General features: G+C 34.7%; 1 protein-coding gene across 2 annotated transcripts in view; it reads right to left on the minus strand.

Moving 5' to 3' along the window:
* The window catches only part of mybl1 (v-myb avian myeloblastosis viral oncogene homolog-like 1), a 58217-nt gene that overhangs the window by 10059 nt on the left and 32450 nt on the right, over positions 1 to 15708 (minus strand). Inside the window, exons 5-10 of one of the 2 annotated variants that reach the window (XM_028803589.2) lie at positions 14517 to 14737; positions 9941 to 10127; positions 8308 to 8382; positions 4113 to 4211; positions 1451 to 1693; positions 916 to 1242 (exon numbers count right to left, since the gene is read on the minus strand). In XM_028803589.2, coding sequence (XP_028659422.1) covers positions 916 to 1242; positions 1451 to 1693; positions 4113 to 4211; positions 8308 to 8382; positions 9941 to 10127; positions 14517 to 14737 — 1152 coding nt within the window. The remainder of the gene's footprint in view (positions 1 to 915; positions 1243 to 1450; positions 1694 to 4112; positions 4212 to 8307; positions 8383 to 9940; positions 10128 to 14516; positions 14738 to 15708) is intronic. The other variant, XM_028803590.2, reaches the window with a different exon arrangement.

The raw sequence follows: 15708 nt of genomic DNA on the forward strand, positions 1-15708 counted from the left end.
ACTAACATTCATTATAAAGAAAGGATAGGAAATACAGACAAAAAGATAGTAACTCTGAAAATTATTTAGGTCTTTAGAGATATCATTTTCAACATTTAGGGAATGTGCAGAAGCAATTACAATAGACTAAAAATGTCAGGATATATTCAATAAATCCCTGAAAATTAATCAAGGGACATTACTCTTTAATAATTTTGTCTCTTTTGTTCTAGTGAGACAAAACCCACAGTTTATGTGACCGTGAAGCAAAAAAAAAAAAAAAACCCACCGTGCAGAGTAGAATAGGTCTCCATCTAAAAGCCTAATGGAATAAAAAGTCTTTCTTTTTAAACAAATAAAGTGATGTTGGGACCTAATTTAGATCTTCAAAATTCTCAAAGGCATTAAAGTATTGATTGATCCATGAGGATTCTTTCAGTTAAGCAGCAAATCATAGATATAGGTATACATTAAAGGGAAATATATTGAAGACAGAATCTAGGGAGCACTTCTGCACCATAAGGGATTGGGAGAATCTGAAATAAACTATAGAGCAATGTAATTGAAGTAGAGACCTTAACATCTTTTAAAAAGGACCTATATAGACAAAGGTAGATATCAGCCACCACAATGAGCTTGATCGGTTAAGTGCACTCTACATGATGATAAAACCTGTAATATTTTTAAATATAAAAAATGTCAAATAATGTTACCATGCGTTGAATAAAATCCACTAGTCAGACACAAACCTTTAGTTTTATTTCCTAAACAACTATAAAATTATCTTATCAATAACTCCTTTAATGTTTTACATGTCCTTACAAAATATTTACATGACACTAAAGACAGACAAAGCCTAGCAGTGAGTATTCCATTCTGAAACCCTGAAGAAAACCTCTCTTGTATGAAAATGGAAAACAAATATGAAGGACATACCTGGGAAGGAGAAAAGGGGCTAGACTTAGCTGGAGTATGTTTCACTTCACTAGACAAAGATGCATCACATTTCTCCTTCCTCTTCCTCCTCAGGATAGAAGGGGGTGTGGTGAACTTTGCTATAATGGGGGATGTCAAAGATATGAGCTGCCCCTGTGTGTCACTAGAATTCTTGCTAATATCAGATATAGCGCTACCATCAAACTGGTAGTCTAATGTAGCTTGTGTAGGCTCTCGATTTAGAGTGAAATTATCTTCTCTTTGTTTGGCTGGAGATACTTCTTCGGAAAGATTGAAGCTGGTCACATCACTCCACGTTACAGGATCCTATAAGACCATTGGTATACATTAGAAGACAGACAGATAGACATAAAATAACACTTAAAGGCTGAAAAAGAGTAAAGTATACAATTTCAATATGAAGGTATTCCCTTTCCAAAATCCAAAAAAGAATAAATAAGTTAAAAAATTATTTTTGATGGCATAACTGAAATCATTATGAAATTAAAGCAGCCCAGAATTGTTGAAAACTTACTGAATCTATAAGCTCCAAAGTTTCTGCAAACTCTGGAATCGTCTGCAGGGAAGAAAGCACAGCAGTCGCTTCAGCTGCAAGGAACTTGCTAGGAGATGCCGACTGAGTGGAAGCTTTGTTGTTGTTCTCCTTAGTATGGCAGCATTCAACATTTGGGCTTGGTAATTTCTGCAACGTATTGTCTGTCATGCAACTGTCAGAATGAAGGCTGCTAGACCAGCTTGAAAATTTGCTGCTTTGCTGCTGCAAACAGTAAAAGAAAAACATATAATGAGAGTTCCCTAAGATGTAGTTAATGTAGTACATTAAGAAATAGAAAAAAATAATAACACACAAATGAAAAAGCAATGCACGGGAGCCAAAACTACTGCAAACTATTGGTCATTTTTATGTATAATGCAGTTCAAATGCATAAGCTGCCAGTCATCCAAGTTTCTTTAACATTTCTTTCCATTTGTATACACACAAAACAGAAGACTGGCAAACTTAATAAAATAAAATTCAAATTTAGCAGCCATTGTGCAAGGTTAGTTGAAGGGCAAGGGTAGTATGTAAGCAAATTCATATTTAAAACAAGCTGGAAAGCTTCATATGACAAGCCAGATTAACATTTGCAGACACATCTAAATCACTTTGATGGCTTTGAAATGAACAACAAATACAGTATCATAAAATAGTTCATTTTGAAGCATTTTAAATTCATTTTAGGATCTTTTGATTATATATTGTCAAATTAACTAAATTCTCTATTCTAAAAATGCCAGTGATGTGTAAATATAACTCATTTTCCAGAAACGCACTTTTTCAAAACAGAATGTCTCTCTACTTTGATATAACTGAAAGAAGAACAACAAAGAGCTTACATAAAGTAAATCATCTCAATGTGTTTGGAAATGTAAGAGTGAAAACCTAAATATGCTTTAAGATATTTCAGTTTTATCTGAAGAGATTTTAAAAAAGCTTAATGTAAGCTCCTACATTTGAAATTATTTTAGGAATACCTTAAAAAGAGTGTGTTTTCATTTAAATACTATTATGAAGTATACTCAAAATGTACTGACAGTCATTGTAAGAGGTTTAAAAATACAATTAAAATATTATGTGATGATGTTTTCCTGAGATATCCCTAATTGATTTTCAATGCAAGAAAAACAAGAAATCCAGATAAGCAGTAATTCAAAATTTGTAAAGGCACTTTTAGATATTAGTCACTGTGTCTGAGATTTTAAAAATTAAATTTAGAATATTCCTAAATGACAATTTGGCTTGTCATTGCTTCCTGCAGTTCCTAGAAAGCATCTCTGTTCAGGCTTTGAACGCTCTATAAAAATATTCTAATTCCCATACTGGTAACATACAGAGATTGCCTCTTCATTTTTATGCCATTCTAAAGCACTTTACTATATACGTAGAATGCATATTATATATATGCATTTTATATATATATATATATATATATATATATATATATATATATATATATATATATATATATATATATGTAGCTAGAGATCAACAAATGGAGAAAATGAGTCACATATCTTAAAATAGTTTTTTATTCCTGAGCTTTCAAGAACTTATCAGGTGTCATCGTCAGAGGAAAATGAAAGCTTAGGAATAAAAAACTTTTAACATATGTGACTCATTTTCTCCATTTATGGACCTTCACTTCCATATATATTAATATATTTATTATATTCATATGGTGAAAATGCAGACAGCTTAAGCTGCTTTCCTTAAATAAAAACACAGTGGACTAGATGCATAATACACTAAAAATACATCTTTATTGGCCACATTCACATTCTGGATGCTGCTTTGAATTATAACACAAAAGCTCATCTGCAAAATTGTTTGACTGCATTGACCATACCAAAAGTGAGTCTGAATTGAACCTCATTCATTTTTCCTTTGGCAACAATCATAAGAAAATTCTATTCCTCAGCTATAATTGGCTCACAGCTGTGATATATTTATGCATATAAATCTTCAATATTCTTCTTCCAGGCCAAATTCTTTCATTATTCACTTACATTAGCTGTTTTTAAGTAACTGAAATGTTCAGCAGATTGTAGTCGCTTAAATTTCTTAAAAAGTCTTTCAATTCACAATTATTTAATAAAACTCAAAAGTATCAGTATTCAAAAACTATTGTATCACGTCCTTCTTAACCTTCAAGAAACAAAAAAAAGTTTCAGAACTGAAAGCCTCTTTACTGAGTAATGCACTAGATATTTAAAAAGCGGGAAGGTAATTTCTTCTGATATAAATGTTTTTTACATCCTCACCTGAATGCAACTGTTGACATGTTTTTGAGAAAAACCTGCTTAAAACTGAAGATTTAACATTTAGGTTTATACAGGCCATAACTCCAATTCTTTCCTAATTGTAACTGTTAATGCCAAAGGTAAAAGAAAGTAATAAGATAGCAGCATCACTTCTCTAAATGCATCACACAAATATAAAATATCAATGCAATGCATAGGCACATGAGTTGTACACATACTCATAAAACTGTGTTGTTAATAAATAAAGGAAGAAAAAAAAACATAACGCAAATGACACTAAGAAGCAGAGCTATGCAGACTCAGATGAGTAGGTGAGATGGAATGAAGACTAAGAGCTCTATAAGAGTGTGGATGCGCGCACACAATGTCCTTACACATAAGGCTCGCTTTCTTCTGACTTCATTTTCAGCTGACATAAGCAGCAGCTCAAGTTCCTTAATTCTTTTTTCCTTATCAGGATCATCATCATAAGGCTGCTGGAACAAATATGTAGAAGGCAGAAGGGAAAAGAAAGGAAAAAAGGAAGGATAGGGAAACATTGGGTTTATTGTAGTGTTATTCAGGATATAATGTAGCATGCCAGGTAAAGTAGAGTTTTTACAGATGCATCCAAAAGCTGTAAATGGCTTTACACATTTAATTGATACTTAAACCCCAGATTATACATAACAATTATATGATGCAGGCTTTCTAATTCAGTGGATAAACAAAACTACAGTAGGTGGTAGAAATTTCAGCTACAAGATCTCAAAACTCTGGACAGATCTCCCTACAGTTTATGGGACATCTATCTGCATTTAAATCAAAGCTGTATTAAATTAGCACAGCACATTCCTGATAGAGGTACAGGTGTGGCTGGATATGTTGCATATTACATGGTAACGGATGCTGTCTAGCACAATGTGATAAAAATTTACAGGATTAGGACAAAACAGCTCTGTGGCCGAAAGAAAACTACTTCTTAAGAGGCTAATAAGAAAAAAATGACTTCAGTTTGTTAGGGAGCATAAAGCTTAGAATATGGAGTAATGGACATTGGAGGCAGTGTTATTATCTGGGGTGGCTTCAACTGGTCTCTTATGCAGCAAAATAATTAAATCAGCAGAGTTCCTGAATCTATTGAATGGCCAGATTATCACATCAAAGTATGTTTTCTTCCCTGATAAAATGGGCATATTCCAGGATGACAACGTGAAGATTCATCAGACTCAGAAGAATCATTTTCACATATGAATTGGTCATCTGACCTTAATTCCATTGAAAATCTTTGGGATTTGGTGGAGAAGAACTTGAAGGAGTGGCTCAACTCTCCTGTTGTCAGTATAAGATTTTGGTGAAATATTAATGCAAATCTGAACAAAAATAAATGTTCAAAGCAATGCCATGATGAATGTGCACTGTTATCAAACCTAAAATATTAATGTGTGGAACTTTTTTTTGACCAGGAAGTGTATAATCAAAGATATTATAAATGATATTGATTCATTATAATTCATTATAATGCATTCATTATTCATTAGAATACTAATTATTACATACAGTGCATCTAGAAAGTATTCACAGCGCATCACTTTTTCCACCTTTTATGTTACAGCCTTATTCCAAAATGGATTAAATTCATTTTTTTCCTCAGAATTCTGCACACAACACTCCATAATGACAACGTGAAAAAAGTTTATTTGAGGTTTTTGCAAATTTATTAAAAATAAAAAAACTGGGAAATCACATGTACATAAGTATTCAAAACCTTTGCTCAATACTTTGTCGATGCACCTTTGGCAGCAATTACAGTCTCAAGTCTTGTTGAATATGATGCCATAAGCTTGGCACACCTATCCTTGGCCAGTTTCGCCCATTCCTCTTTGCAGCACCTCTCAAGCTCCATCAGGTTGGATGGGAAGCATCGGTGCACAGCCATTTTAAGATCTCTCCAGAGATGTTCAATCAGATTCAAGTCTGGGCTCTGGCTGGGCCACTCAAGGACATTCACAGAGTTGTTCTGAAGCCACTCCTTTGATATCTTGGCTGTGTGCTTAGGGTCGTTGTCCTGCTGAAAGATGAACCGTCGCCCCAGTCTGAGGTCAAGAGCGCTCTGGAGCAGGTTTTCATCCAGGATGTCTCTCTACATTGCTGCAGTCATCTTTCCCTTTATCCTGACTAGTCTCCCAGTTCCTGCCGCTGAAAAACATCCCCACAGCATGATGCTGCCACCACCATGCTTCACTGTAGGGATGGTGCCAGGTTTCCTTCAAACGTGACGCCTGGCATTCACACCAAAGAATTCAATCTTTGTCTCATCAGACCAGAGAATTTTCTTTCTCATGGTCTGAGAGTCCTTCAGGTGCCTTTTGGCAAACTCCAGGCGGGCTGCCATGTGCCTTTTACTAAGAAGTGGCTTCTGTCTGGCCACTCTACCATACAGGCCTGATTGGTGGATTGCTGCAGAGATGGTTGTCCTTCTGCAAGGTTCTCCTCTCTCCACAGAGGACCTCTGGAGCTCTGACAGAGTGACCATTGGGTTCTTGGTCACCTCCCTGACTAAGGCCTTTCTCCCCCGATCACTCAGTTTAGATGGCCGGCCAGCTCTAGGAAGAGTCCTAGTGGTTTCGAACTTCTTCCACTTACGGATGATGGAGGCCACTGTGCTCATTGGGACCTTCAAAGCAGCAGAAATTTTTCTGTAACCTTCCCCAGATATGTGCCTCGAGACAATCCTGTCTTGGAGATCTACAGACAATTCCTTTGACTTCATGCTTGGTTTGTGCTCTGACATGAACTGTCAACTGTGGGACCTTATATAGACAGGTGTGTGCCTTTCCAAATCATGTCCAGTCAACTGAATTTACCACAGGTGGACTCCAATTAAGCTGCAGAAACATCTCAAGGATGATCAGGGGAAACAGGATGCCCCTGAGCTCAATTTCGAACTTCACGGCAAAGGCTGTGAATACATATGTACATGTACTTTCTTAATTTTTTTATTTTTAATAAATTTGCAAAAACCTCAAGTAAACTTTTTCACGTTGTCATTATGGGGTGTTGTGTGTAGAATTCTGAGGAAAAAAATTAATTTAATCCATTTTGGAATAAGGCTGTAACATAACAAAAGGTGGAAAAAGTGAAGCGCTGTGAATACTTTCCGGATGCACTGTATTATATATTCATTTTTCTTTCTATCCTGCTGTGGTACAAATCCTTCCTTTAACTTTAGGTAAGTATAACCTAGTAAACTTGAGGTGGGACTTCTCAAACTAGATGGTAGTGAAATGCCAGAGTAAAACCATCATATGATCTACTGTACTCATGAACCACTGTACCACAGCACACTGCAGACTATGAGGGGACAAACTAAAAAAACATCCATGATAAAGTAGTTTATTTTTCTTCAGGAAGCTACATCAGTTGGAATTTTTGTTCTCCTCAATTGGCAAATTGTCTTATAAGCCATAAGAACTAGAAAAACATAAAATATGCAACATACCTTCTATATGCATTTTTACTACACACCTACACATGCTAGAACCTGTACAGTATGCATAAAAGTTGATGTTTTGCATTATGTTGCTAATATTGGACCCTGAATACACATCCAAGATGTTTGACCTATGTCAATCAAAAGTTGCTATTCAAACCCAGTCATTTTATGTAATACAAGGTATATTTGCCATTTATATTTAATGAAAGTATGTCCTTGCCAGTGTGTGCTGCATGTGTTGTACATTAACAGTGAACTATTATCCCATTCTTCAATAATAGTAGCCCAGTAAATGTACTGTAATGCTAACCCCATCGCATTGAAATCGATTCTCACTGGCATTGTTTACTTATACTGTTTAGGCACATGTGCATAATTGGGTAATGTTTATAAAATTATCTTGTGCAATTTTGGATGGCTCCTTCTTTTAAATTGATTATTTGGAAGTCTATTGTGCTGTAACTGTAAGGAAATTTTCATCAAGTCATTGAATAGACCATTTTGAATATTCTTTGCAGAATAGAGATATATGGCACAAACCTTATATATGGGGCATGACCACAGAGATGAAAATATTAATTAAGATATGTTATTGATTATCAGTTGGCACTCCAAGATGATCTACTGAGCAGGAGTGCATAGAAGAATAAATTAAACTGAACTGAATTTTACATTAGTGATGTACCTACTCATGTGAGTAATGAAAATAAGATAAGTCATTTAAATTCTTACATTTCAAGGTCCTATTTTTTGAGGACACATAATCTTCCAATCTGAATGAATGAATGGTTTTTGTTAAAAGTGAGGGTAAACCATTCATTGAAACAGGATGCACCAATTAATACTTACAAAAAGATCAAAGATAGCACCAAAAAGATAAAAGTCTGACTCAGATGGTTAAGACACAAATGATCAAGAAATTTTTGTAAAGTGTAAAGATTCTAAAAAAAAGCAAAAGAAAAGAAAATCCCTGCAAAAACACCTTTGTTGCCCCCACTAAGTGTTTTGACATAACAGAGCACCGATTTCTTATGTTTGATAAGCATAAATTCTAGTTTAAATAAGAATGAACATAAGAATTAAGGAAAGCTTACAGGAGAGTAGATGGAGATTTCTCGGATGCCTTCAAAATGGCTTCCATCTGAAGAACTAAAAGAATAACCAGTGCTCTACAATAAAATAAAAAGTGGTTAATTAGTTTTTACACAGAAAGATCCTGGTAATAAATTCAAGTTATTTATCACTTTATCAATTTTCTTCTCTTTTTTTCTAGGTTGGGAAGGTGCCAAAGACTGCAGAAACTGAAGGGAGGGCACTTGCAGATAACACAGTTAAATTAAGATAATTGTTATTCATCCTTTTGTTAGGTTATTAGTTTTATTTCCCTTGGTAGTCATTGGAAATCATATACAAATTAACAAATTATTTTATAATGTGCCTTTTTGGGGTCTCATCTGGAATACCACATAGACTTCAGTCTCCACATTACACACAGGATGTAAAAGCACTGAATTCATGACAGAGAAAAACTACTACGTTGCTTTTAGGACTGAGTTTTTTTTTAGCTGAAGTCAATACAGATTAAGTCCTCAAAATAATGAAGGGAGTAAACAGGACATCAGCTTAAATTTCAAAATTAGTTCATCAAGAACTTAGGCCCAAAATTTTGGGAAATATTTTTTCAAATAGAAAGTCACATACAAATTTTGACTTGATGATATTTTGCAACACTGTCCTAAGAAGCTTTACAAATAAACAGTTAAAGTAAAATAAGTTAAATATTTTTATTTTTTACATTTGGAGCACAGGTGGGATAAGCAGCTTGCACAGGATCACAAATCGAGTCAAAGGAGGCTTCTTTAGCCACTAAGTCAAAAGGCTTAGACACATTAACCCACATAATACTCCCAGTATAATTTATGTAAGCGCATTTGGCACAGAACAAAAATTATTTCTTCATGAGAAGCTAAAACAACTTTCATATTTTCTGTGGACTACAAGTGGGAACACTCTAGACACTGATGATGCTCCTGAATGAAACCTAAAATCGAAGTTAAACATGTATCATTACATTTACTAGCTGGAAAATAAGTATTAAATTTCTACATGTTCTATTATTTTTTAACCTTTGGCTGAATTTTCTAGGAAAAACAATGATAAAATGTAACTCTGAGTAAGTCAGATTCAGGGTCACATGCAAGAGATTAAGTAGAACCTATTAATCATACATAGTATATTAAAGACCTGTGAGATAAATAAGTTTTTTTCCTCATCTACTAGGGGTGTTATGGAGAACAATATGGTATTTGGTGTGGAAATGGTCAAGACTTCCTCTGATTAACATAAGATAAAGTTAACAAGCATGTTAGCTGCCCCTACCAGTAAAGACAAAATAAATGTTGTGCAGGAAGATAGGAAAAAATTACATTTTATATCTAACATTTAAGATAAGGTGCAATATATCCTCACCACAATGCACCTTGTTATATTTTTCACCTGTTGCGAAATTCTTTAAGTTTAGATGCAAGCAAAAGTTGAGGTTTGTTTTTAAGCTTTAGGTATGTATAATGATGAGCTCAATGACTAACAAGAGGCTCACTTGTTCTACTTTGCTTTCCTAAGGTTTCAAACAATATTAATCTAACAAAATATTTTCAAAAAAATTTTAAAAATATTCTGTATATTTTTGAACACTTTTAAATATATTAACATTTCATAATCATTTACCTGTGAAGGAAAAGTCATAGAAAATTGATTTTGCGTGTGTGAGTCATCAGAGAAACCACGCTTGGAGCACTGCTTGATGAGCAATTTGGACTTGCAACTTGAATCACAAGTTTCCTGCAGGTATCCTTCATGCTCAACTTTCCTTCGCATTGTGGAATTCCAGTGGTTCTTGATGGAATTGTCAGTTCTAAAAGAGATTGTAAAAATACCAAATAAGTATAAATCTTCCTGCTTCCTTCTATTTAACATCTCAAAATAATCTTTCAACCATTGTTCATTTTTATGTTTTTGTCACTTCACCTCACCACTGTCATTTACATTCCAACACTTAGCTAACAGTCCACACTTGCTCCCACTGGCTTTGGCAGGATCCGATTACTAAATAATTTTATTATGATTTTTGTCTTTATTATGCAATTTCTGTAAGTAACTTTTACTTTATAACTGATTTTTTTTTATTAAACCATGTTACTGTTTTCTGCTATATCATACTTTTAAAAAGTTCATAGTTTTTCAAAATAAGATTTTTTCTGCTAAAATTTGTTATAAAGAAATGTCATATCCTCGTTAATTAAGGTTATTATAGGAATACTCCACACAAAAAGGTATTTTTTTTATGTTATCCATGTAGTTTGCAGTGATGGTTTAGATAAATTTTTAAACTCATGTTTTTGTGAAGAACATTTATAACATTTTTTATAGAACAATGCTAGATAACAGCAAGCAATATATTGTAAAAACATCCATGAAAAATCTCATGTTACTCATGTTGCATAATCCACATGTCATTCAGTCGTATGCTCAAAACATGAAAAACGCCTTTCCTCCTCATTCACTGGTAAAAAGTCCTGTCTTCATTTTAAAAATTGCGACCCCATGGAAGGGGGCTTTCAGTTTGCAGACTGCTTTAATTTTAGTTATTTATTTAACAATATTTTATCAAACAATGCATATGTTTTGCACGTTTTGAGCAGACAACTGGAGACTTGACACATGGATTATTATGTGACACTAGTAACGTCAGTTTTTTATGCACGTTATTATATTGTTGTCTGTTTCGAGCACTAATTCCCATTCTATAAGAAATGTTATGTCTGTTCTTCATGAAAACTTGAGATTAAGAAGTTACCTCAGTAGTCACTACAAACTACATGGGGTAAGTAACTAATAAAAAATTTTTAAGTGGAGAATTCTTTTAAATAATGACATTACATTTGACAAAATTAAATATGTTATCTTAAAATTGAACAAAAACAAAACAAACTGTACAGTATGTATATCAGTAGGTTTTGGAACTGTGAATATACAGTATTTCCCTGGTCCTTTCGGCCTTCTGAAAGATATATAAAGGGAAATTAAATTCACTGAATCTTCATAAATTCTAACAAGATATATGTATGAAATGTAACTGATGTAGAAAATCACATGTAATTGTCAGAATATTAGTTAATGAGGTTTTTTGTATTACTAATATTTGTTAAAAGTTCATAATGTAATAAAGTTACACTTCAATATGTGGTATATTTATATTTATATTAATTTGTGGAGTAATTAAAATGCCAGCTTACATTTTGTAGGATATAATACAGCATAAATTTCACATGATGAGCCTACAGCAGTTGCATTACTAAATAAATAAATAAGGCCTAGGTGGCATAAAGGTCAGCACTGCTACCATCCTCTTTTTCACAACAGCTTCCAGTTTGTCCAGAGTTCGTCCTGTGATGGCGTAGGCTTTCCTGAGAAGATTGTTCAGGTATTGTGCTTCTTTTGAGCTGAAGTTGCTTCCATAGGAGATCACAGCGTAGAACACCACACAAGCTACTATGGACTGTTTGAACATTTCCAGTAGTTTGCTGCACATATCAAAAGACCTGAGTCTCCTTAGCAAGTGCAGCCTGCTCTGGCCCTTCTTATACATTGCCACTATGTTGTCAGATCAGTCCAGGTTGTTATTTATGTGAACCACCAGGTACATGTAGTTCTGCAATACATCCACATCTTCCCCCTGGATGGTGACTGGTCTACAAGTCTTGGCACACCTAAAGTCCACCCCCAGCTCCTTAGTTTTTCTGAGTTGCAAATTGTTGTTACTGCACCACAGGAAGAAGTCCTCCAAAAAGTTCCAGTACTCTGACTCGTCTCCATTATTAACCCAGCCTGTGATGGATGAGTCCATCTGAAACAATCTGTAGATGGCAAGCACTAGTATTATGCTGGAAATCTGTTGTGTAGAGATTGAACAGGAAGGGAGATTGTGGGGGCATCAAGATGAAAAGCCTTGATGTTTTCTCACAGTTGATTAGGCAAAATGGTGTTAAAAGCACTGGAAAAGTCAAAGAACATTGTCGTGACTGTAGTGTCCAACTTTGTCCAGTTGGGAGTAGGCTCTCTGGATCATATAGATGAGAATATCTTCCACACCTATATAGATAGATAGATAGATAGATAGATAGATAGATAGATAGATAGATAGATAGATAGATAGATAGATAGATAGATAGATAGATAGATAGATAGATAGATAGATAGATAGATAGATAGATAGATAGATAGATAGATAGATAGATAGATAGATAGATAGATACTATGCTGGATAGGTAAACTGCAGAGTATCCAGATGTTCTGAAACCAGGGGCTATAGCTGTTTTAAGACCAGCCTCTTAAAGGTCTTCATGATGTATGAAGTAGGAGCAACTGGTGTGAAGTCCTTGGGATCACTGGAATGACCTTTCTATGGCTCTGGGACTAGACATGATGTCTTGTAGCCAGTGATACTCCTAAAGCCATTCCACAATTCCTTCATGTTGTTTTATTGTAACTTGTGATTAAGTTTGTCAAAGTAATGGCCTTTCCCCTTTCCGAGCTTCTTCTTAAGTTCTGACTGCATCTGCTTTATTTCATCTTTATCTCTAGACATGAAGGCTCTCTTCTTCCTGTTCAATAGGGCTTTCATGTCTTTTGTGATCCATGTTGTTGGGGTAACAGTACACTGTCTTTTTGGAGACTGTGTTATCCACACAGAACTTGATGTAGTCTGTGATACAGTGGCCAGACAGTGTTTTTAAGGCATCCTTCAGAGCATCATCAGCCTCCACTGTCCATTCCTACATGGTCCTGGTGTTGGCTAACAGCTGCTGGTCAATGGGTTTATATGGAGGTATGAACTGTACCAAATTATGGTCCAATCGGCTTGAAGGTGGCAAAGCAATTGCCTCTTTGACATTGGCATACAACCGGTCTAGGGTTCTTTTTTCTCTAGTTTTAATGTCCACAATTAGCACGTTGGACACAACAAGCTGGATTTGCTCTATTCAAATGTCATGATATGTAATTTTCTAACCCACTTAATCCAATAGGGGGGCAAGGCAGAAACAAACCCAGAACAGAGTGCCAGTCTATCACATGGTGAACACATATACAACCACACACCACCCACCCACTACTGCCAATTTCAATGTTTTTAAATGTAAACCTGCAGAACAAATGAGCAGATCTGACCACGTCTTATTACTGTTGCCTACAAACCTATCTATCTATCTTCTAAAAATTGCTATTTGCTAAATTTATTGCTTATTACTGATTTTACAATTCCATTGAAAAAATGTTTGATTTTGTGCCTAATGTGCTGAAGGAGGCACATTACCTGCATTGTGAGGGAGCATCAGTTACTAGACTACGGTCAAGTGGCACAATTCCCCGAGGGTGGTCCAGCTCACAGGATCTTCACTGTTGAGGACTCAACCAGGTGGACCAGGCCAGGATGCCCATGTAATAGTTGGCTGTGACAGATAGATGGTAATTTCTGGAGGGTGGGACTGGACCACGTGTCTGCCTGGGGGGTTGCCAACAATGACCCCAAGCTGTTTCGCTGTGTTGTAGGTGTGGCAACTCGCTCTACCAGTGCATACTCCCTAACCTGACTTGACCTGATTGAAAAAAAGGTGTACATGTAGGGTGAAAAATAAAGCATTATTTGTGAATATAGCAAATACTGTATGTGTATACCTGCATATTGAAAATAATTCTACAATTGAACCATATTATGCAGTATCACTATATGCATCTTTGGGTTCATGTGTGAGTTTATTTTAATTTAGTTTATTTTATCTATCTCCCCTCCCTGTAGGCTATTGCTGAGTATTATTTCTTTTAAATAACAACTTCATTAAGTTTGACTCTTCACTTTGAGCTTCCATGTGGCGGATAGCTGCTTAACTGAAGAATGGTTTATTTTTATTCAATCTCTAATTTACCATTTAGTATTTGTATAACATCATCAAAGCAAATGCACACCCATGTTTGCTTTTGTCAACTAATAAAAGTCTCACTGTCAAAACAATGGTCTTTTTATATTATAGAATACATATTTGTTTTAATTGTACATCTCATCCAACACTTCAATACTATGTGTCATTCTTAAATGTAAATCTTCTGTTATATCACATATTCTACAGAGCACAGTCTGAATAAAACAAGCAAAAAAAGCAAAAATGTTTTCAATTTAAAATACTGTATAAGGATTCACAAAAGCTACATACAAAATAAAAAAATCATTGTGCAATATGTGGCTTACCTGCCAGGAAGCAGTTTGGCAATTTCAGCCCAACGGTTTCCTAAACGTTTGTGAGCTTCGTAAATGATGCGGTCTTCTTCTTCAGTCCATGAAGACTTCTTTACTTCAGGGTTCAAATGGTTATGCCATCTTTCTCTGCACTGCTTCCCAATCCTACCTTGAAGATGTTTAGCAATCACTGACCAACGCTTTGGACCATATTTGTGCACAAGTTCGATGACCTGCCAGCAAATAGTTAGAAAAATAATTCAGAGTAAATCATTTTCTTAAAGCAATGAAATATCCTACTTTATATATTATAAAAAAGAAATAATATAGATTTAGAATAAATAAATGCCTCACTGTATGGACGGTAAGCTTTGGTTTAACAGGTTTAAACATACTGAACCTTCAGTGGTTAAAAAAAAAAAAATAAAACATACCGTAACTGTTTAGAATTACAGTCATGAGAAAAAGTAAATCCACCTTCTTTCAATACTATTGTTTTAAATATCATAACAAACAATCATCTACTGTAGTACAGAGGTGCTCAAATTCCAGGAATGTTGTATCTTGGGATTTTAACAATGTATCATGGATTGGTTTGTGAGTGTGTTTGTCTTAATTTTTCTTATATAAGCTTAATACTTTTTAAATGTACTATTTTAATGAAATGCAGCGGTACTGTTGTTTGGGAAGAAATAAAAATTAGAAAGCCTAAAATTTCCATACTTTTAGTATATAAGGTATATATAGTTACATTTGAAGATCAAAAAAAGTGGAAAAGGCACTCAGAATATACATACAACTTCAGGTCAAAAAATCAAAGAACAGTTGGAAAAAAACAGACTAAAAACAGACTAAGAATAAAAAGACTCTTAGATGCAATAGGTCAGCAAGCTGTGAAATCTTATCAAAGTGAGGGATTACTTACTGTAGCCCTGACTGAATGGTTGTTCAGACTTCACGCACATACCAAAATCATGTTTTACTATTTTAATATTCTCTATTACATATAAAAAATAAATTGCAATTGTGCATTACATGTGCACAGATATATCATTTGTTTGTTCCTCACAGAGACTTTGTCAATATATTAACTGAAATACTGCATGTAATTTGACTGAGGTGTCTAAATGTCTTTCTACAGTTGTGTATTGCCAGAGTTAGACAGAATAATCAGAATGTACCATTTTCACCTACAAAAAATAAT

The sequence above is a fragment of the Erpetoichthys calabaricus genome, chromosome 6 (assembly GCF_900747795.2).
Source record: "Erpetoichthys calabaricus chromosome 6, fErpCal1.3, whole genome shotgun sequence".
NCBI lineage: Eukaryota > Metazoa > Chordata > Cladistia > Polypteriformes > Polypteridae > Erpetoichthys > Erpetoichthys calabaricus.